Genomic DNA, 22,787 nt, shown 5'->3' with positions numbered 1-22,787 from the left:
AGAAAGAGGAACGGGGAGGCGGGGCGCGGGGGACCGCGACCAACTGTGTTTGAAAGAAGAGGCCCATGTCTACAGCGCCTGAAGACTCACCTCTTCAGACTCCACCTCAGCCCATAGCACTTAACGTAGCACTTACCTACCCTCACTGACCATACATGTATTTTAGATAGCATTCTTTATTATGTTTTTTTATTGAAAAGGTGCTTGGTCTACCTAGCGGTATGTTCTTCTTCAGATTACTATTGCTGTGCATTTGATGTCTTGCTGTATTACCTTGCTTATTGTAAGTCACTGTGGATTGTAAATTGTAAATTGTACTACCCCTTGAGCCAGCATCCATGGATGCTGCCGAAGTGTCCTTGTAGTCCAGGCAAACTAGCGTTTTACGAGAAAGTAATTGTACAAAGATTTTTTTTCTTCACAGACCTTTTCTATAAGGTCTCCAGAACAACATACTAAAAGTCCTAAGAAATCCCAGTTGCGGAAATATGTTTAATTGACATTAATCCAAGACTTACTATACACTACACTATAAAGGCAAAAATGACTCCCAAAAAATCTGCTTTAAGTGGGATGTGAGGGGTCAAACTAGGGGTTATTAATTATTCTGAATCCATTGCAAGCATTTGTTTTGCATGAAAAACATTCCTTGGGCTAAAAACGGACCCCAAAAGGCTGTGAAAATTGATGACTCATCACTAAACCATCGTATTGTGGGGTCATTTCTTGCCCAAGGAATGTTTTTCATGCCAAACAAATGCTTGCAATGGATTCAGAATAATTAATAACCCCTAGTTTGACCCCTCACATCCCACTTAAAGCAGATTTTTTGGGAGTCATTTTTGCCTTTATAGTGTAGTGTATAGTAAGTCTTGGATTAATGTCAATTAAACATATTTCCGCAACTGGGATTTCTTAGGACTTTTAGTATGTTGTTCTGGAGACCTTATAGAAAAGGTCTGTGAAGAAAAAAATTCTTTTACAATTACTTTCTGTTTTGGGTCCAAAATGAGCTAGTTTGCCTGGACTATTGAGCAAGACACAAACTCCTGTCACTCAAATTAGGTTACTCTGAAAAAGGGCTTCTGATGAATGTACTTATCAAATGATAATGATGTCACATTCTGCTGTCTCCATTCTTAGGGACCAGCGACCCTTACGTGAAGTTCAAACTAGATGGCAAGACATTTTACAAGAGCAAAGTGGTCTATAAAAACCTCAACCCCACCTGGAACGAGTCCTTCTGTCTGCCTGTCAGTGATCTGAGCAAGAAGATCCACATCAAGGTGTATGACCGTGATATTACTTCAGATGACTTCATGGGGTCCAGTAGAGTCCTACTGAGTGAGCTGCAGATAGACAAGTAAGTCATTGCAATGACCTCAGTGTCACAAACATTTCTGTCCCATGCACCCGTCCACACCTTCTCTTTTTATCCATTCACAGCAAAAGCTGGACTGTTCATTTAAGTCTCAAGAGTCAAATAAATGTTGCTGTGTTCACACATCTCAACTGACCAACCCTAACATACACTTTTCACTTCTATCACACACACACGCACAGACGCACACGCGCACGCGCACACGCACACGCACACGCACACACACAGATACTTTACACTCATCACTGCTCCATGCAGATATCTTAAACTACTATTGCTAATACTCCTACTCCTCCTCCTCCTCCTCCTCTTCCTCCTCTTCCTCCTCCTACTCCTACTCTTCCTCCTCCTACTACTACTACTATTTCTACTACTGCTCATCTTCTCCAGGGAGACTGATCTGTCTCTGCCCCTAGAGGATGTCAACAGTCTAGAAGAGGACATGGGAGTCATTCTGTTGGATATGTGTCTGTCTTACAGAGATGGAGACGGCATGAGTCCCTCGGTAAGACGATGACGCCTTTCGTTGGTTTATATATATTTTTGCCAGTGCTTGGGGAAGCTCCTCCCAAAGCATAGATTTAAACATGCTTCTCATGCATTTAAATGTTGCCAATTACTTGCACTGAAAGACGTTGAACAACAGCAAAGTTGTTGCAACTGTATGCAAGGAAGGTCTTCATTTGTTGTATTTATTCAATCAAATCAATTGTTACTATGTTCTCCCTGTACCCCACTAACCAAGCTGTTGTTCTCTTTTACATCTAACCTGCATGCTACAGACATTGAAATGGCCAAAGAGAAGTTTTAGGGTAAGGTACAATAAAGTTATGATTACATGTATAAGCCCTCAATGCCATTGGCACGATATGACAGATTATTGTTTTAATCGAGTCCTCGCTCTTGTCCCACATCTGAAACACTGTATCCAGTTCCCACTACGCCATATCTGGCAATTTCCATATACAGAGATTTGGACCTACATCCGGGTCAGTGTTATTGACGTCCACAAAAGGAGTTTTTGCAGTAACAAGCCACATTCAAACGAGCCTAGCAATGGAGTGGATTATCGCAGTCACTTCCGAGAGATCCTCCCGTACACGGTCGAAGCTGTTTATTGGACATCGTATAGCGCACCTCTGCAGATGATCAAAAATATGCTAAGAGTGGCTGTGGGGGCTTATAAATGAATTAAATCCTGGTATTGGATGAGTTAAATCATTCATTCAGTAACTTCATATCTGCCATCACTGTCAGGTTAGTAAATGTCCCTGGGGTTCTTCCACGGTGGATTAGACGAGTGGTTACATCATCATCATACATCATGATCATACTGTACTTAGCGTGGTACTTGAACCCATGCTGGTCCCCTTTCTACCAAAATAACTTTGGTTCTAGAACCAGTGCAGTTCAAAATTCGTATGAATAACTCACGTTCCGGGATTCAGGGTGGAAGTCTCAAGGTGGTCTTCCACCCCGGACCCCGGAACGTGTATTATTCTGAATTATCTGAAAAAGCTGGGATGTTTAAAATGTGTACCTCCCAAGTGGGGCTCGGACCTCATGTTGGGAACCACTGGATTGGACACAATGTACAATGTACCGGTATGATGACACACACATAGCTGTGAATCCATTTAATTCCAATCAGTTTCAACTCTTTAAAGTTAACACCTCTTTAAAGTTAACACCTCTTTAAAGTTAACATCTCTTTAAAGTTAACATCCCCTCCCCTCCCCTCCCCTCCCCTCCCCTCCCCTCCCCTCCCCTCCCCTCCTCTCCTCTCCTCTCCTCTCCTCTCCTCTCCTCTCCTCTCCTCTCCTCTCCTCTCCTCTCCTCTCCCCTCTCCTCTCCTCCAGTCTGGTAGCTCTCAGGGTACCAGGAGTCTGGCAGAATATAAAAGGAGCCAGCTGTGGAGCAGTGTGGTGGGAGTCACCCTGGTGGAAGGGCGGAACTTGCCAGTGGAGGGACAGGGAGACGTCTTCGTAAGCTTTAGACTGGGAGAGCTGAGGCACAAGAGCAAGGTACAGTACCAGCCAGGACTCATCATTATATTCTAATAGAGGCACAGGAGCAAGGCTTCCTGCACACAGTAGAAGCACCTGCCCTGTTCTTGTCCTTGGGGGATGAGGGGAGGAGGGCGTCATCCAATTCATTCGCTATGGAAGTCACATGGTTTCATGCCTCTAGCAAGCCTCTTGGCTTAAACCAAGCTTGTTTTAAATTCTTCTAAAAGAGGCACAAGAGACACACACACGTAATGATTCTGATTGTTTTGATGTGAGATATACCGTATACCGAAAATGTTACTTTAGAAGAGTGCTAGTTACCTACAGTACTTCTCAACATCTCATTTTAGACCCTCTCTGTCTCCCTCCACAGAACCGTGAAAAAACAGCCAATCCCCAGTGGAGAGAGCGTGTTGACTTCAACCTCTTTAAAGACGACACAGACTTCAAATTGGAATTGGAGGTGTTTTCTAGGGATGGACGTAAAAATGAAAGCTACGGAATGTAAGTCACAATATCAAAACAGATGGAATCATCCGTCTGCATTAACTACATGAACCCTCTAGAAGCTCACAACGTATCGTATCGCAACACATCACAACGAAACGCAACACATTGTGACCTTGTAGACCTAGTAGGATATTTTTGGCGAGAAAGAGATTTGGGGGCACATGCTATAGCTGTGTACCCATGGGGGACTCTGGTTAGGTAGGTGAGGTAAGCTTTGCATATACTGTAGGGCTTACAGCAGGAGTCTTCAACGTTTTCAGGCCAAGGACCCCTTAGTTTAGAGAGAGATGAAGCAGGGACCCCCACAAGAGATTCCATATAGTTTCATTGTTTGACAGCAACAATCATCAGTGCATTTTGGATTCATGTAAATGTGTGTTTTCAGATATTTAACCACTTGAACAGTCAATACTTAATAAAGTTGACCTTTCACTATGTACATAGTCTGCTCTTTTTCCCCAATACACCAAACCTCTTTTTGGCTAAAGTTCTCAGAATATGGACACTAGGGTTCACATCACGTGGTTAATATAAAAAAGAAGAAACATTTTTTTTTATCACTCAAAGATTTGGAGGACCCCCTGTAGTGACTCTGAGGACCCCCTAGGGGTCTCAGACCCCTGTTGAAGACCCTTGGCTTACAGTATATGCAACCTTAGCCTTCAATAGCATTACGGCTGTGTATTCTGAACCCTTTACATACCGTATGTATGCCTGTGTGTTTTACTGTTTTCTAATATGCATCTGTCTGTTAATGTTTGTGTGCGTGCACGTGTGCGCGTGTGTGTGTGTAGGTGTGAGGTGGACCTCTCCAAACTCCCGATGAATCAAACCCAGGTGTTCAAATCAAAGCTGGGTCATGGCCCGGGTGAGCTGGTCTTCCTGATCACTCTGAGTGTGTGCAGTGGCGTCTCCATCTCGGACCTCAGTTCCCCAACCCTGGACGAGCCAAGCAAGAATGAAGCCCTTTTGAACAAATACGTAAGTACATAACCCAATTCCATGGATATGTACCGTATATTATACTATTCTATGGTGTGCCAGTGTGGTACACCGAATATGTCTGTGAGTCCGTAGGAGCAGATGTTATCTTTTAGAGCTGCTTTCGATTTTGGGGGTTAAAACTAAATTTTTTTAGTAAAAAGGTTGACGCTTTTTATTCTCATAGTAATTGCTATAGATTTGTTTGCTTGTTCAGTAACGGGGGTCCCCCCCCCCATCTCTCCAGCACTTTAGTGAAAAGAAAAAAACATTTTGGTAGGTTTCATCTGATCAAGAGAGAGATTCCTACGAAGTGTGTTCCTTGTGTTCCATTTTGTTTGCTCATTCGTTTGTTTCATCACTAGGGATGGGACTTTCATGTCACGATTATTGTGACCATAGAAATAGCAATTTACGATATTATCGCGATGATCAAAATATCCCCAGAGGGTTTAAGTGGTACCAGATATGCAGCTCGGCAAATAAAATGTGAATTGATCCCAGTGCATGACAGAGGATAATTTCACGATACATTTAAATCTCCACGATATCATTATTGTCTCCACCAGCCGAAGGCATGGGGGAGAGTATGTTTTCCCCTTCGTCCGTCCGTGCGTCCGTCCGTCCGTGCGTCCGTCCGTGCGTCCGTGCGTGCGTCCGTGCGTCCGTGCGTGCGTCCTCGCAGTTTGTGTGCACCAAATCTCAGTCGCCGTTTGCCCGGTCACTGCCAAAGTGAGCACACACATTCCCTGGATGCCAATCTAGAACCTCTGCCCTACATTTTTCAAATAGGCCTTTTCTAGCGCCACCTAGTGGCCGATGTTCGCAAAACACATTTCTGTGCACTACTCTTACAGATTTTGTCCAAAAATCCTACAAATCGGTAGGAAGTATCTCGACAGTCATGTGATCGACACGGATCTGTCCAATTTTGCATATTCCATCCTGATTGGCTAAGATTGGCTTCCAAAATTTGTAGGATTGAGCCGTTTTGAACAAAATGCCTCAAATCCCAAACGCAAAGTGCACCTTTGTTAGCCTCCTGGTTGGTCCCTGACTGACCAACCAGCAGGCTCTATCTGCCTTGTCCCGCCCTGGTTCCGCCTTTTTTATGTTGAATTAGCTAAAACATAATTTTTGGAGAAATAAAAACATTTAAAAACATGCTGATTCACTATGCTGCCACTGAGCAGCTCCAATTGACTGAAACAAAGTTTGAAATTAGAATTGAGCACACAGAATAACAATATGAAGCAACTGAATTAACATGGCAGTGGATGGAATGTCCCACTGAATGTCCCTCCAAGTCAAAGCAACCAATGGGTGTGGAGAAGGGCAGGACAATGGGCGGGACTTGACAAAGGGTGAATTATCATGAAATTGCGCACACACGTTCCCACTAGGTCGAGGAAGAAATGCCACTTCAAATTTTTGAAATCAGCCTCATGGTGGCGCTATAACAGGCCGATTTGTGGTTTTACCTATAACTCCACCGATCAGTTTCAAACTTTGTAAGCGCACTCCCTAGAGGCTAAGGATAAGCCTTTGCCATGCATTTCTCATATCAGCCTTTTATAGCGCCACCTTTGGGCCGACTTATGTAAAACACATTTTTGAATATTACTCCTTGAGATTTTATCCAAAAATCACGCGAATCGGTACACAGTATCTCTATAGTCATGTGATCAAGTCCGATCCGTCTGATATTTCATATTCCATCCTGATTGGCTAATATTGGCTTCCAAAGTTTGCAGGATTGCTCCGTTTTTTAACAAAATGCCTCAAATCATCAACGCAGCTTGCGATTACCGTGAAATTTGCCACACATATTCCCACTAGGTCAAGGAACAAATGCTACCTTTTTCACATTGGCCTGTTATAGCGCCACCAGCAGGTAGACTTTAGCAAAACACATTTTTGGAACACAATGCTTCAAATCATGCATGCAGCGTCCGATTGCCATGAAAGATCTAAGGTGAAGAACATATGCCACCCTTTTTACATTGGCCTATTATACAGTAGCACCACCAGGATGCAAGGCCTGGTGGAGACCTGTGCTCGGAAGAGCACTGCTTCTAGTTGCGAGTGTTTTTATCACGATAACGATTATCGTCCCATCCATATTCATCACTTCCAAATGCACTACTTTATGGTTACTAAAGAGCTGGCGAGGCGGGAACACCCCTGCTATTGACCAAACACTCTATAACAACAATGACTGCTATGGCAGCATAGAGCATTTAACAATGATTTAAAACTTATCACATAATCTTAACAGAAGATATCAGTTAGAGCACCATTAATGTCTGTATGTACTGTATGTGTTTGTCTCACAGAGTGTGATGAAGTCCTTCAGGAACCCGCGTGACGTGGGATTCCTCCAGATCAAAGTGATCCGAGCTACTGATCTGACGGCAGCTGATTTAAACGGTACATTTGAGTTTGTACGCTTAGTTTAAAAGTACTCCAAATGGAACTTTACGGGTCTGTAACTCAGAGGGTGGATTTTTAATGTACTTTGTAATTTTGTTCCGCAGGAAGGAGTGATCCTTACTGCGTGTTGCAGCTGGGAAACGACCGGCTGCAGACTCACATCATCTATAAGACCCTGAACCCAGAGTGGAACAAAGTCTTCACATTGTCAGTGTCCAAAACATACTTTTCTATAGTCAAGTACAGTAGTTCACATTTGATCAACTGTTGCAAAGTCAGTTGTTTATTTTCTATAGTATTCCTTGTTGGTGATGCTTTTTTAATTTATTACTATTGTCAGTAAGTGCTGTTGTTTTTTCGTTGGACTCATAATGCAACTGGTTACTGTACATTTTATAACAACAACCTAAATCTGCAAAATAACTTGTTTTCAAATAATTGTTGTGGAGTAAAAAAGTACAATATTTGGCTCTGAGATTTAGTTGAAGTATAAAGTATTGAAAAGGGGAAATTCTCTAAAAGTATCTAAAAAATGTGCTGTACTTGAGTAAAGTTGTTTCACCAGTGGACTTATCTGCCACCCTTTGTCTCTCTCCTCCTCTACAGTCCGGTCAAAGACATGCATGAAGTCCTGGAGGTCACCGTCTTTGATGACGATGGAGACAAACCACCAGACTTCCTGGGCAAAGTAGCCATTCCTCTGCTGTCGGTATGCTGTTTACTGTACATAATACTGTATTGGCGCTGTCCGACAGACACCTTGTACCGCTCAGGAAATGGAAACAATATATATCTGTGTAACAATCAATGCAATGCAGTTATTATTTAGTCATTCCTATTCCTAATATATATATATATATATATATATATATATATATATATATATATATATATATATATATATATATATAGAGAGAGAGAGAGAGAGAGAGATAGGACTGTCATTGTTTCCGCCCGATTGCAACAACATGCAACAATAACATGCAATATTCAAATTGCCTAGAGGGTGGGTCAACCATGGACATCACAAACGTAAAGTCTGCACCATTGCTCTGATCTGCACCAAACATGGCACAAACACTGTTCAGGGTTCTGCCATGAGAATAGTCACACCAGGAGGGTTCTTGTGGGTTGCCAATTTCATCCAACCAGGAAGCCTAATATCAACCAATCAGGAAAGAATTGACCTGAAAATGCATTTTATAAAGAGCTCAGGGGACCTAACAAACACATAGCACAATGATATCTATCATAGATCAGAATATAGAGCTATTTAACACATTCAAATATGTTTAATGTTGTGTTTAATCCGAACCAAACTTGGCACAAACAGCTGTTCTACAAAACCTACATTGCACACAAATATTGCCTGTCTAAAAATCCCATCCTCTCTCCAGATCCATAACCAGCTGGAGATTGCCTACTCATTGAAAAAAGACGATTTGGAAGGCTGGACGAAAGGGACCATCTCTTTGGAGCTCGACGTTATATCTAACCCTGTGAGTGTACCTTTATGAGAAAGTATAGAGGTCAACAAGATGTCAACATAATTGTCTTTTTGTAAACATAAATGTTTGTCCTTTCCTGTAGTTTAATTTCTTTCCTTCTCCTCCACACCCCCCTACCCCCACCCCAAATCAGGTCAGAGCCGGTGTCAAAACATTTCAGCCCAAAGAGAAAAGATTCCTAGAAGACAATCCCAAGTTTTCCAAAAAGGTTTGAAACCGGAAGATATGTTGCAATAAATAATTGTGATGATCATTGTTAGTTCAATAACAACAAATGTCCCATTTAGTGAGACCGTAAATGGAAGTCAGAAAGGATAGGATCCCTTCCCTATGCCATCCGGTTACATGTCGTCTCAATGTGTATGTTTCAGATGCTGGCGAGGAATGTTTTACGAGTGCGTACTCTGTACAGAGCCATTATGTCCACCTTGCAGTACATAAAGAGCTGTTTCCAGTGGGAGAATACACAGAGAAGCCTGCTTGCATTCCTGGTGAGTACTTAATCAATACAACATAGCAATAGATTATAATAGATTGTGAGCTTGGAAAAGTAAAACACATTTTGGTATACGAGTAAATCAATGTGAGTTTTTTCAATATAAATTTCCCATCCACTGGGCCAAGCAAACGCTCTGAACGCCTTCTTCTCCCATTACTGGCCACTTGGAGAAGTGGGCACCTGGACAACTGGCCACCAAACCCATCTGGGTATTATAGGGACATGTGGGCACATGGACGAGTGGGCAGCTGGACAATGGGCACTAGGGACATCTGGGCACTTGGACAACTGGCTACCAAAACCATCTGGGCACTAGGAACGTCTGGGCACTAGGGACATGTGGCCACTAAGGACATAATGGGCATGAAGGACATGTGGACACTGGACACCTGGACAACTGGGCTCCTGGACGAGTGGGCACCTGAATTAGGATTTGTGTTTTCAGTGGGCACCTGAATTAGGATTGACTGACCGACACACAGATCTCCATACAGTATACCGTTATGGCCATATTAGTCACATCGCCATATACCTGTATACGTGGCCCTATCTCTAGATGTGAGCGCCATGAAGCTTATGTTTCTCCTGCAGTGCAAGGACTGACAGATACAGATCTCCATATACTGTATGGCCATATCAGTTGGATCAGACTTCTATATATCTAAATACTGAATCAAGCAACTTTAACAACAGGTTTTATACGTAGCAGTTGTCATCCCTTCCCCAAGGTGATGATGACAATAATATGCAAAATGATGCAAAAATAAATACATCTGAAGTGATCTACAGTTTATGCAGAAGTCAAATTAATTTGGTGACCAGAATTACCTCTGACCTGATTATGGAAAGAAATTATGTTTTACTCAAATAGTATAATAGACTGGTTAAAGTTAATGTTAGTCCTATTTTATTTAGCTTTAAATATAATAGACTGGTTATTTGTTTAAGATAAACATTAGTAGCCCAGTGTTTTATTTAGCTCAGCTCAGCTCTGTGTGCAGACATATCATCCTGGTTGATTGATTTTGGTAATTCCTTTCATGTATGTAGATTTAACTCTGTTTAAAGACATACAATTGTGTGTAACGGCCCACAATTCTTCTGACGGTAAATGTGTGTATACATCATAACAACCAAAGACTGACAAAATAATAATATTAATGTCAATGGTATTGTTTGTGCAAACAAACACAGTTGTACAATAGCCGTAGCCACTTTACTTATAAAGGTTAGCCTACTTTACCATACAATACAAACGACTGGTACAGCTGCAGGAAAATAAAATAAATAATAATAACAATACATCCAGTATATATAGCACTTCTCTGGGTACTCGAAGTCGCCGGGCGGCTTTGATGCGAGCTGGGAGTGTGCAAAATGTATGTGGATTATGTGTGCCCTGCCCACCTAATAAAATAATATTCAACTTAACTTGTATAGCACTTGTCAAAACAAATTTACAAAGTGCTTTATAAAACAAGAGAAAATGACAGCAGAACAAGGTAAGAAACAACATAGAAGAGATCAAATTGATTAACTGAAATAAATAAATCAAATTGAATAACTGTAATGTATAAAGTATAAAATAATAACAATACAGGATTACATATACAGGATTACATATGAATTAATTTAGGATCACATGCGTAACATAACAACAGGATTACTCTACAGTATATTAGCCATAAGCCCTCGTTGTACTTGATGAGTGAAAATAATTACAGATATAATCATTGCTCTGACGAAGGCTCTTAGCCGAAACGCGTAAGCGTTCCTTTTTGGTGTGTGCCAATAAATAAGTGGAAATGTGAGTACTTTGTCCTCCTGATTTAAACATTAGGGATGTGCTACCTTTTTGGAATTTAATTCCTATTTTTTATGTAAATTTGACTTTAGGTCTAGCACTCCACTGAGAAAACCATTGCTGATGCGCACCTTCTTTTTCTTATATAATCATTGGGGCTTCATCTATGCACCTTGCGTAGGTTTAAAGCAGGGCAGTTTGCCAGTCTTTTGGCAGATGTACAGCAGTGGTTGAACCATCCCGCTGGTCAGAGTAATGGCCATACATATGAGTCTTGCTGGCACAGCTTCATATTCCTCTACGTCTTCCTTAGTGCCATAATAGAAAAGAACAACGCACCAAGCAAAGTAAGTTCCCAGAAATGACACCATGATCAAGCAGACGATGAAGAAGGCTCTCCTCTTCACGGTGTTGTCCCTCTCCCTGCCCGCCTCCCCTGGACCGCTCTGTGTCAGAGCTCTGAGGATGGCCAGGCTGCACAGCAGCATCACTGACATGAAAACAAGGCATTCACCCAGAACAACATAATATGCTCTATGCCCTGACATATTCAACCCCATGTATAGCAGCGAAACCCCGAGGATGATCAACCAGGCCACCGCCGAACAAGCCAGCCTGTATCTGAGGGGTTTGTACTTGAGGAAGAGCACTGGGTGAATCACTGCCATGAATCTCTCTACACACATACAGCTCTGAAAGAGGGGACGCCCAGTGAGGAAGAAACCATAGGTGAAGTAGCTCATGGGCTTTATGATCCCCTTGATATAAAAGTGAGAACTTAACAAGCAGAAGAGGAGCTCACAGACACTCAGATTGAGTGTGAAGATCTCTGAGGCCATTGTTGTACCTGCCGCTCCAGTTAACACCAGCCACATCACCCAACCGTTGATGGGGATTCCCAGGACAAGGTTGATGGAGATGCTGGTGATGCCTACTATGTTTGAGCTGCCGTTGTAGACAGAGGAATCCCATTGTCCATTTGACGTGTTCATTTTCCTGGAAGCCTTAATTTGAGGACGCTGTCTCTCTTTTTACAATCCCGCCGAGTCTTTTGTAGAGACAGACAAATGAACAGACAAGGGAAAGTAAGACACAGAGACAGAGATACATTGAGAAGAACATAGGCTTAATTTACAGTATAACAACAAAGTCTTTACAGTATAATAGTAATCAAAACACTTCAACAGACATAAAGATTTGCAATCAGACCTTTACCTGTGAAGTGCTCTTGTCGGTTTGCTCTGCTGACTACATGTACAATGTACAGTAGCACCTGTTAATATCCAGTGGCTTGAAATGCAAATATTCATATCTGAATAGGACATCAATTTTCCTCCAAAATCAACACAACCTAATCTGGGGTGCAAACAAATATATTGCGGCCGGTCACAGGTGTGAAGCATTAAATAATAATAATAATAATAGAAATAGAAATAGTTCATCTTTTAGTCAAGGGGGACAACGTGCCTCAGGTTGATGATGTAATTTCTACTAATTTCTCTAAGTGTGAATTCTCGTTTGAAATGACCAAACCTGCCTTCCACTGGTAGGCAAGTTTCTGAACTGTCCACAGGCCTCCTCTGAGAGACAGAGCGAACAGACTGGAATGGCGTCATCTTATAACGAGCTTTAAGGGTCCCCTTAAGTAAAATTGACTTAATGTTGCTCTGTCGTTTGTTCTCTCGCATTGTATCACAAGACATGTGTGACGGCAACGGAAACATTAACGTTAAACTGGGTTTGTTCAGTTGTTTGTGCTAACAGTGTGGCACTGGGAGATCTACATGCTGCCTCTGTTCCTGGTTGGTCTAATCACCTGGAACTATGTACGCATCAGTACTGGACGAGCCAGCCTCGACCCGGTGGGTATGCACGCACATGCACAAACACATGCACACGCACACGCGCACGCACGCACGCACGCACGCACGCACGCACACACACACACTTCTATTACTACATTATACTTACAAGGACATCTACATCTTAGGCCGGTGGTTTTATGAATGGCATTTTGAAAACATTTTGAAAACTAACTTTTGAACTGAAGCCCAAATAAAAACTCACAACTCTTGTGAGCTCTTTTTTTTTTTTTTTGCCAAAGTGGTTCAATTAGCCAATCAACCTTCATTATTTGGGTTGTTTCAGGACAACATGGAGCTGGGTGAAGAAGATGAGGAGGATGAGAAGGTTTGTGACTAAATAAGTGGATCCATTGGAACGAAGGTTTTTTTTATCCCATTCCATGAAAAGTACAGTTTTGAACACGAGAGGATTCTACCCAACAGCGTGTGTTATCAGGGGGTTATTTTGTGCTTTAACTATTGAAAAATAGCAGATATACAAGCTCGCAGCGCTGCACTCTGCTATTTTTGAAAAATCCTGAAAATTTGTGCAAGTCTTTGAATATTTCAAATCCTTTGTTTCTATGTCAGTGGTGCTCACACTTTTTCATGTCAAGGAATACAAATACAAAGATCTGCACACATTTTCATGACTTTTATAAAATAGCAGATCTACAAGCTTGCAGCGCTGTGAGCTTGTATATCTGCTATTTTTCAATAGCTAAAGTATAAAATAATTAAGGCCCATCCACCTCGGGCCCTAGTAACTCAGTCCCATGTTTCCCCTCCTTGTGACGCCCCTGGTGTTATGTGTGCTAATCCAGTGTGTGTTGTAGGAATCAGAACGGAGAAGTTTGATGGAGAAGATCCACATGGTTCAGGAGACCGTGCTCACTGTTCAGAACCTGCTGGAGGGGATCGCATGCTTTGGAGAGAGGATCAAGAAGTAGGAACCATCATTGTTATCATTATTATTATTATACAATAATACAAGGCACAAGGTCCTACTTGGTTCTACAGTAGACACCTATGCTGTCTCCCTTTCTTACAGTCTGCCCTCTCTCTCTCTTTCACCCCAGCTTTTTCATCTCACTCACGTCACATATTTGTCTACTGACCTCACGCAGCAACAAAATAAACAGAAAATAAATTCACAGGAGGCAAGCAGTGATCACATGATATGAACCACAATGTAGTTTCAAATGCACTACATTGCAGGTGCTTTTTTGAGAGTGAAAAAATAAGATGACATGTGTGACATGTGTGATCTTGGCAGGTTGCCCCAGAAAATGTGCCAATCTCAACAGGCACTAACGGTAACTGCCGTCTGTCTTTATGCCAACACAGTCTCCCTTTTAGCTTTCTTGATGTGTTGACACTGAGACAAACATTCCCCTAAAAGAAAAATGACTTAGATAATGAACATGAGAATGTGAGTAGATAGGTTGTTTGTATGGAAACCACTCATTCATATGGAACTAACTGTTTTCTCTTTGTTCTGAATCGTCAGCACCTTCAACTGGTCTGTTCCGTTCCTGTCTATACTGGCTCTCCTGGTGCTGGTGGTGGCGACCATCGTTACATATTTCATCCCTTTTCGCTACATTGTCCTAATATGGGGTGAGTGTTACACCGGTTTCTAGGCTTTTGACACTACCCATAAGGAAGGGCTAAAGTTCCAAAATATTTTTGTCAGTGCTTTTAAATCACTGCTTCTCACCGTCGGGTCCTAGGACCACCTGGGTTCCAAATTGAACCTCTGCAGACTGTAACTCTCTGAGTTATAATAAGGACTGAGGATTTTACAGTGTAGATGCTCCAGTATAGTTTTGTTCAGAGATTGTCAACCTTTTAAATCATTTATTTTGCTCTGGGACCCAAGTGAATGTAGATTGTACAGTGTTACAGAAAGTGTCCATTTAATGGTCCCTGGATCCCACAACAGTGCTTTTGACTTACAGCTACAGGAATGTTTTAACCTGCTGGTGCTCATAAATAAAATGTGTCTTTATAGGTGTCAACAAGTTCACCAAGAAACTGAGGAATCCCTACGCCATAGAAAACAATGAAGTCTTGGATTTCCTCTCACGTGTGCCTTCAGACGTTCAGAAGGTATCACCACACACACACGCACGCACGCACGCACGCAACGCACGCACGCACGCACGCACGCACGCACGCACGCACGCACGCACGCACGCACGCACGCACGCACGCACGCACGCACACACACACACACACACACACACACACACACACACACACACACTACTGTATACTGCTGTGCTACAACTGGACAACTGAATTTCCCCCTTGGGATAATAAAGGTATCTATCTATCTATCTATCTATCTACACACACACAGCCACAGAAAAGAGCAGATCTACCAGCTAACAACGTGGCGCAATATGACACGTTGTAAGCTTGTAAATGTGTTATTTCCACTGAATGTTCGCCTATTCTGACATGCCCAAGAATGGGGAGGGATGCTAAGAGATTCATGTGGTTACTGTAAATAGCAACTGTGATTATGTGTATCTACAGGTGCAGTACCGTGATCTCAAAGCTGCTAGTCAAGCCAGAAGGAAGAAGATTCCTATGAAGAGATCCTCCAGGAACCTAAACACAACCAACCAGTCCTCCTCGCCTCAGCCTGAGATTCACCAGCTCACACCCTGACCCTGATGAAAACTGTCCGTCTGCGTCTGTCTCACGGGCTGGGCATAGGACCAAGGCTCCTGAGAATGTGGAATGGTTCTAGGATGCCACAATGAACCTCTGAGCCCTCTGGAGATGTTATGGGACCTAATTCAACCAAACATCTATGATGGGAGGTGCAGACTCAACCACAACCATGACTTCTTAATTACCCTGTTTCTCATTCTTATCATCCATTCCACACAATTGTTCATCCTGAACACAACTTAGAATGTAGGCATTAAGAGGACGTTCTTTACAGACTGACTTATAAAGTGCAAGATTGGATTAAATGGCAAGAACCCCTGTCAACAAATGATGCAATGGGTAAATGGACAAGTAAATAGAGTGCAAAGAAAAACTATTAAGTGCTATAAAGTAACAAGCATACCGGGTAAACATCAAACCATAGCATCTATTAAATCACATTCTTAGCATTTGTGGTATAGCAAACAGTACAGATCAATCTCAGACATTTTGAATATTTTGTAAAAAAGAAAATCATTGCAGATGCCAGAGCACCCCAAATCATAACTGACTTCGGAAACTTCTCACTGGACTTCAAGCAACTCTTCAGACTTCAGAAGGTTGACATATAAATCCTTGTTTTGAGTGGTGTTGTGTAATATTGTAATATTTTGAAATATGGACTTTTGATATTCATGAGCTGTATGCCATAAAAATTCAAAATTTTAACAAAAAAAAGTTTGGAATAATTCACCGAATGTACAGTGTATCTAGAATATATGAAAACTTCAAGAAATATTATATGAACGTTTCAAGAATATTTACTTTTACAAAATATTCTAATTTTCTGAGATTGATTGATTATGTATATAGCGTGAGCAAGTAGTCTCGTATAGCCAGAGGATCAGAGATCTCCGTCAAATTAGATTCATGGGCTTGAATGACGGAGAAAACCGGCGCTAACAAACCTACTTTGAACTAACAAACCTGCTTTGAAAACCGATCCCAATATCGTCCCAATATGAAGGACTGCCCTAAAATGATAGCAAGTCTTTCTTTGCCAGCTGATCAGGAATTTCATGGAGACAGTGAAGACTATGGACTGGTCTACCTCTTCCTTGTCTGTTTTTTTTTTTTTAAACACCAGTGTCCCATTTGGAGTTTGTACAAATATTGATAATTTGTAAATACCTCAAAATTATTTTGTGTGGAAAAAAAATAAGTATTTATTTATTTATTTCACTGATAGTTATACTATGTATAAAAAGTAAATTTCATTCTGAACCCTTATATTAATTTATTTCGTGGGCCTGAAATTACAGGTGTGGTTTCTACCCAGTTTTATTCCATTCCTTGAATTTGTCACCAGTAGGCAAAGATATCTCTGATCATCTGGCTACGTAACACTAGTGAACAAGTAACCAACATCTGCATAGAAAACGAGCATATGATCACTGTCAGGTAGAAATCACGTATCTCCAAGTTTCAGATTTGTACGTTTTGTAAGCTTCATTGCACAAGATGCTTCATTGCACAAGATTGCCGCACAAAACTAGTGAAAATAGCAGATCTACAAGCACACAACGCCTCGCACCGTGAGGCGTTGTGTGCTAGATCTTTTTGTAGATCTTTTTTTTTTAAGATTCTTTTTTCACTGGTTTAAATCATTTCTAAAATGATAAATACAAATGGACGGTTTTGGACATACAAGTTTTCCACCCAACAACGATGGATCGACCCCACACAAGTTTGTTGCATCACACCCTGTGGATTGGTGAAGATCTTGTTGGGGGATACATTGTCACATACATTGTTACTGTTAAGATGTGATCGTTGTATAGAGCAGTGGTTCTCAACATTTTCAGGCTGCGACCCCCAAAATAATCATAATTTAACTGTTTTAACCCCACTACCCTACGAGTTGAGGCATTACATTATGTATATCACGGTCCTATTGTGAAAATAACCGATCTACATGCTCATTTCTGCCTCTAATATTTGACAATTTGTCCAATGTTTAATTTGTTATTTCAGAGGTATTAAAAAGTCCTTGAATTGTCACTTTAGAAATGTGTAATACACTTACACTTTATGTTGGTTTGTTTACTGTTGAGCGAGAAAGCAATGTTGCTTTCCCCCCCATATCATTCGGGGGCCCCCTGGGTCTCCCACAGGTTTAGAACCACTGGTATAGAGTGATGAGATGAGATGTAACATCCTACATCCAGCCTACTGTATGCATGTTTATACAGTAGCTATCATTAAAGGTACATTTTGAAGATATGTAACCATTTTATGTATGGACAGTTTATAACCATCACTGTCGGGCAGAAACATTGTATAATGTTTTTTATTTTATTTTATCAATGCCCTACTTTGTCGTACAAGAGTGTCGCTATTTTTTGAAAAATGTTTTGTAAATAAGTGTTGGTTACTAAGTAATGTGCCTTAAAGGTTATTGCTTCTAACTCAAGTGTATGGCATTGGCAGAGTCCAGTCCACAACTACAGTAATGATAAGTGATAACAGTGGTGAATGATATAAAGCTTGGTGGTGACGGCCCTCTCATCTCTCATGTTGTTTTTTTATACTTCCTTGTTGTTCGTTCATTGAAGTCTATGCTGGGCTCTGCAGCAGGACATGCCTTCCCCAGTCAGTAGGCCTAGCAGGGACATGCAGAGAATGTTAGAGGCAGGGCTGAAATGTGAAAATAGCAGACCTCCAAGCTCCAAGAGTTTGAAGGTTGGCTATTTTTGGTACTTGATATACTGGAGATGTGGCTTAATGGATTTCTACACATAGAGGGCAATTCTTTCAACATAAGATGTTGCATTCAAGTTCAGGAGAGTTTGGACAAGGCAATTCTCTTGAATTCTGTCTGCCTTTAGGCACGGTATGGAAAGAGGGCATTTGCATTTCTTTCACCATAGTAAAAACTGCATCCATGGTCTGGAGAGGTGTGCACGTGCCTGAGGCCTAGTGTCCAGTGGGCGGCCTTGAGCAGGAGTGCAGGCCTTCTGCAGACTGCAGTAACCTGGTTACACTTTTCACATCTCAATCAGGTGACTGAGCTCTGTCCTCTCTATGATCTGCAGACAGATGGAGTATAAGGAGACAGAGTCGGTCTCCACTCTGCCCCGTTAGTCAGCAGTGATTCCCAAACATTTTAATTTCAAGGACCCCCAGTTTGACATGCATTAGGGCTACGGACCTGCATTTAATGGCATTTCTATCTCATTTGATACCGTATAACTCATGTTTGACCTACAGCCATGAAACTTCATTACACATGTGGGGTCTCCTCATACTGAACAACTACACTCTGAGTTTTGACCTCTGACCTTTAGATCTCCCACCCTTTTGAATTATATGAAAAACAGTTCAAATCTATCTCCTCCTGGGATATTCACAATTTGCACAAAACATTTTACACGTGAACTTTGGACCAATATCTAAAGGAAGTTAGAAGTGGATCTTTTTTTAATAAAGACATTTACGTTTTTATGAGCCAATGAATATTGCAGTCTTATGAAAATGATTTGTCTGGCCCTTACACATACATGCAAAGTCACATTTTCACGAAACTTTGCAGTATGGTAGAGGGTATTGGTCCAAATATCACTGAAATCATGCCCCTCCTTGGTATGAAAAAGGTTCAAAACCACTGATGCACTCTTGACAGACTCACTCTCTTCCTCTCCAGCAGTGGTGTACATAAATTACTTGAGTATTGTGATTAAGTACAATTATGAGGTATTTGTACTTCACTTGAGTATTTCCAATTTTCAATACTTTTAATTTTACTCCACGCAGCAAACATTGTACTTTACACTGCATTTATTTGAGATGGGACATTCTGCATAATGATTACTTTTCCTTTTTTACTTCTGAATTGCAGTATTGATACTTTTACTTAAAACATTTGAGTACTTTTTAGACCAATGGTTCTCAATGTGGATTCCAGGGACTCTGTGGGTCCTTTAGGGGGATCTAAATTGACCCATACAATTCTGTAACTCTGACAGCGTACAAATATACCCTGACAGACTTGAGGGGAAGACCTTGAAATGTGAAAGTTTGAGAAAAACTGTTTTATACCCTTGTTCTCCAGCAGATGGCAGAGAAGCATGAAATCAGCCGTGGAAGGAAGGTCGTCGACGTCCGACTCGTTGACTGCGGAAGTAGTTTGCCTGCCAACCGTTGTTTGTTTATGTCGGACGAGCGGAGAGACTAAACAAAACAAACTCTAGTTCGGTACTTTTTGGAGTCACCACCAAACAAACACCCGTGACTTTCAGCGTTTTGGGGGAGAAATGGCCGACATAGAGACGTTGCGACTGTTCGTCAATGAACGACTGTCTGCTGTGGCTGACGACATATTAGCCGTGTTTGTCCGAACCATAGTGCAATACCAACAACACATTGATCTGCTGCAGCGACCGAGACACCCGCCAGGTTTGTACAATTCACTTAAAAATAACTATATAATAATGGACGTGTGATAACCTGCAATATTTTCTCTTCTTTTTTTCAATTGGTGGAAAAAAGGTGATTAATTCCAGGGTAGTCTCGAGTGATGCCATTATATCCTACGACTAAACTTGTACAATCAGTGTGTGCGCGGTGAAGTTTGACATTAATGTATGAAGGTAAATACGTGCATGATGATGGCATCAGTTCTTCTCTTTCACATGAAACATTGAAAGAAACAATACATGACCTCCCCACCTCTACACCGTTTCTAGTGATGATGAATCTTCTATGCCAGTGTTTCTCAAACTTTCAAAATTCAAGGTCTCCCCTTAACTCACAGTGTACAAAGGGAACCATTTGGTTCCATTTGTATACTATCAGAGTTATACAGACTTGTATTGGTCAATTTAGACCCCCCTAAAGGAACCCACAGAGTCCCTGGAATCCACTTTGAGAACCACTGTCCTATGCTCAGCTGTGGGTTATATAGGAGGGTTGTGCATTATCTGCTTATGGTGGAGTGTAAATAATTTGTTTATATGAGGCTTATGCAAATGTGCGACATTTGTTTATGAGGGAGCGGGGGCACGATTCATTTTGTTCATAGGGTTATGCATCATTTGTTTATTGGGGGGTGGGGTGGAATGCATACTTAGTTTTAGGGGTTGTATAGTGTGTGCCAGCGGCTACGTCATTGTAGTCCTTAGCGGCCATTTCTTGGGTCAAAACACAGGTGTTTCAATTGTTTGATTGCATAGAACTAATGCTATAGTCTAATCAGAACACCTGTGTAAGGCTGTGTTTACCCAAGAAATGGCCGCTCTTAGAACTACATTTGGCACACCCTATAGGGCTGCTGGACTATTAAAAAGATACTCAACTCAAACCATTCAGTGACCCCTCATGCATTGTCAATAGAGCCATCTATTCTAGACTACTCCCATTTTGATAGAAGTGTTTCATGATAGACCTTTTTTCAGAGCGCTGCCGTGTAGCTGCGATGTCGGCACACAGACGTACACACACAGGTGCGGTGCCACTTGACACCACAGTTATGGTTGCCGCTCTGAGAAATCGGTCTATAGGATAGAGGTGATCAGTCAGATTTGAAGTCATATCGCCCAGCCCTATCGCAGCAGACCCTTTTTTAATATTTATTCACTCTGATTAATCCTACTGTGTCTTTATTTTAATTATACTAGAATTATGTGTGAACAGCCATTGTTTGACATCGGTATCAGGAATTCTGCAGCTGATGTGTTTCCAGTTTTAACCTAGAATATATTTTGTGTCAAAATAAATGTTTGCACAGTAGCCTACATATTAAACCTCTTAACTGATTGCTTTTGATCACATTTTCTATTCCGCTAGACTTCCTCCCTGTATGCATAGCGGAAGCTTCTCCTGAAGAGCCAGAGAGGGACCTCTGTGTGGCCCAGGAGGAACCAGAGCCTCCACAGATTAAAGAGGAACGGGATGAGCTTCAAAGATCAGAGGAGGTCGATGTGTCAACAATGACATTACCAGCAGTGAAAAGTGAATGTAATGGTGAAAGCAGAGAGACAGAGCCTCTGGCCAGCACTTCAGTTGAACACATGAAAACACAAGCCGGTGTAGAGGACTGTGGGATGTCACTAGTACCGACCACTAATGTCCTGCTCCTCTCTTCAAATTGCTCTGAATCTGACACTGATGACAGTGACGAGTGGGAGGAGAGCAGTGTGTCTTTTAACTTACTGAAAGCGTACAATACGCCGAATGTGGAAGGGCAAGGGATGTCTTTGAAACTGAAATCCGCAAAACAAGTAGATAATCCCTTTGGATGTAGAGTTTGTGGCAAAAACTTTAATCACTACGGACGTCTGAAGACACACATGAGGACTCATACCGGGGAGAGACCTTTCAGTTGTAGGGTCTGTGGTAAATGTTTTGGTCAAAACGGAAATCTAAACACACATATGAGAATACACACAGGAGAGAAACCCTTTACTTGTATCGTTTGCGGCAGATCTTTTAGTCGAAGTACTCATTTGAAGACACACATGAGGACCCACACAGCGCACAGACCCTTTCGCTAGATTTTAACCACTTTAACCATTATTTTGTGCTTTAACTATTGAAAAATAGCAGATATACAAGCTCACAAAATGTGTGCAAGTCTTTGAATATCTTTGACCCGATCTTTGACCCGACTTCTAAATTCTTCCTCTAAATCAGTGGTTCTCAAACTTTTTCATGTCAAAGACCCCCAAAATTACATTTATTTGGGTGCAAGACCCCCCATCTGAAAATATGTGGTTCCAGGGACCCCCCCAGAAGCAGAGATTTGAGTTACAAAAGTCTGCTTTGAAAAATATATATTGAAAAACGTGCACACATTTTCATGATTTTTCAAAAATAGCAGATCTACAAGCTCGAGCTTGTATATCTGCTATTTGTCAATAGTTAAAGCATTGAATAATTCTAGGCCTAAATGGGTTAAAGAGTAACATGTTGTCATGCCTCCCACTTGTTTTGCTTGTGCTTTGGTTTGCTTGCGCCGCTAGGCACACGTGCACCGCGCACTGAGCGTGGGGAACCCCACGGTGCAGAGGGGCCACCAAAATGAGCCGCAAGTTCGACTGAAACCAGATCTTTTTTTGTCCAATGCCGATTTTGGAGAGTCCTAGACCACCGGTTAC

At 41.6% G+C, this 22,787-nt stretch overlaps 1 protein-coding gene across 4 annotated transcripts in view; it reads left to right on the top strand.

The window, feature by feature from the left end:
- Nucleotides 1-18,195, top strand: part of mctp2b (multiple C2 domains, transmembrane 2b) — a 50,289-nt gene extending 32,094 nt beyond the window's left edge. For 2 of the 4 annotated variants that reach the window (XM_080745822.1, XM_080745821.1), the window contains exons 6-23: nt 1,144-1,363; nt 1,772-1,886; nt 2,164-2,193; nt 3,241-3,405; nt 3,764-3,894; nt 4,695-4,881; nt 7,218-7,311; nt 7,419-7,521; nt 7,921-8,023; nt 8,712-8,813; nt 8,956-9,030; nt 9,194-9,313; nt 12,874-12,987; nt 13,274-13,315; nt 13,806-13,915; nt 14,480-14,589; nt 14,984-15,081; nt 15,514-18,195. In XM_080745822.1, the coding sequence (XP_080601948.1) occupies nt 1,144-1,363; nt 1,772-1,886; nt 2,164-2,193; nt 3,241-3,405; nt 3,764-3,894; nt 4,695-4,881; nt 7,218-7,311; nt 7,419-7,521; nt 7,921-8,023; nt 8,712-8,813; nt 8,956-9,030; nt 9,194-9,313; nt 12,874-12,987; nt 13,274-13,315; nt 13,806-13,915; nt 14,480-14,589; nt 14,984-15,081; nt 15,514-15,648 (2,054 nt within the window). In that variant the 3' untranslated portion in view covers nt 15,649-18,195. The remainder of the gene's footprint in view (nt 1-1,143; nt 1,364-1,771; nt 1,887-2,163; nt 2,194-3,240; nt 3,406-3,763; nt 3,895-4,694; nt 4,882-7,217; nt 7,312-7,418; nt 7,522-7,920; nt 8,024-8,711; nt 8,814-8,955; nt 9,031-9,193; nt 9,314-12,873; nt 12,988-13,273; nt 13,316-13,805; nt 13,916-14,479; nt 14,590-14,983; nt 15,082-15,513) is intronic. The other 2 variants (XM_080745823.1, XM_080745824.1) reach the window with 2 other exon arrangements.
- The last annotated feature ends 4,592 nt before the right edge of the window (nt 18,196-22,787 follow it).

Source organism: Nannobrachium achirus (assembly GCF_963921795.1).
Source record: "Nannobrachium achirus genome assembly, chromosome: 17".
NCBI classification, from domain to species: Eukaryota; Metazoa; Chordata; class Actinopteri; order Myctophiformes; family Myctophidae; genus Nannobrachium; species Nannobrachium achirus.
This window is presented reverse-complemented; position numbering and strand designations above follow the sequence as displayed.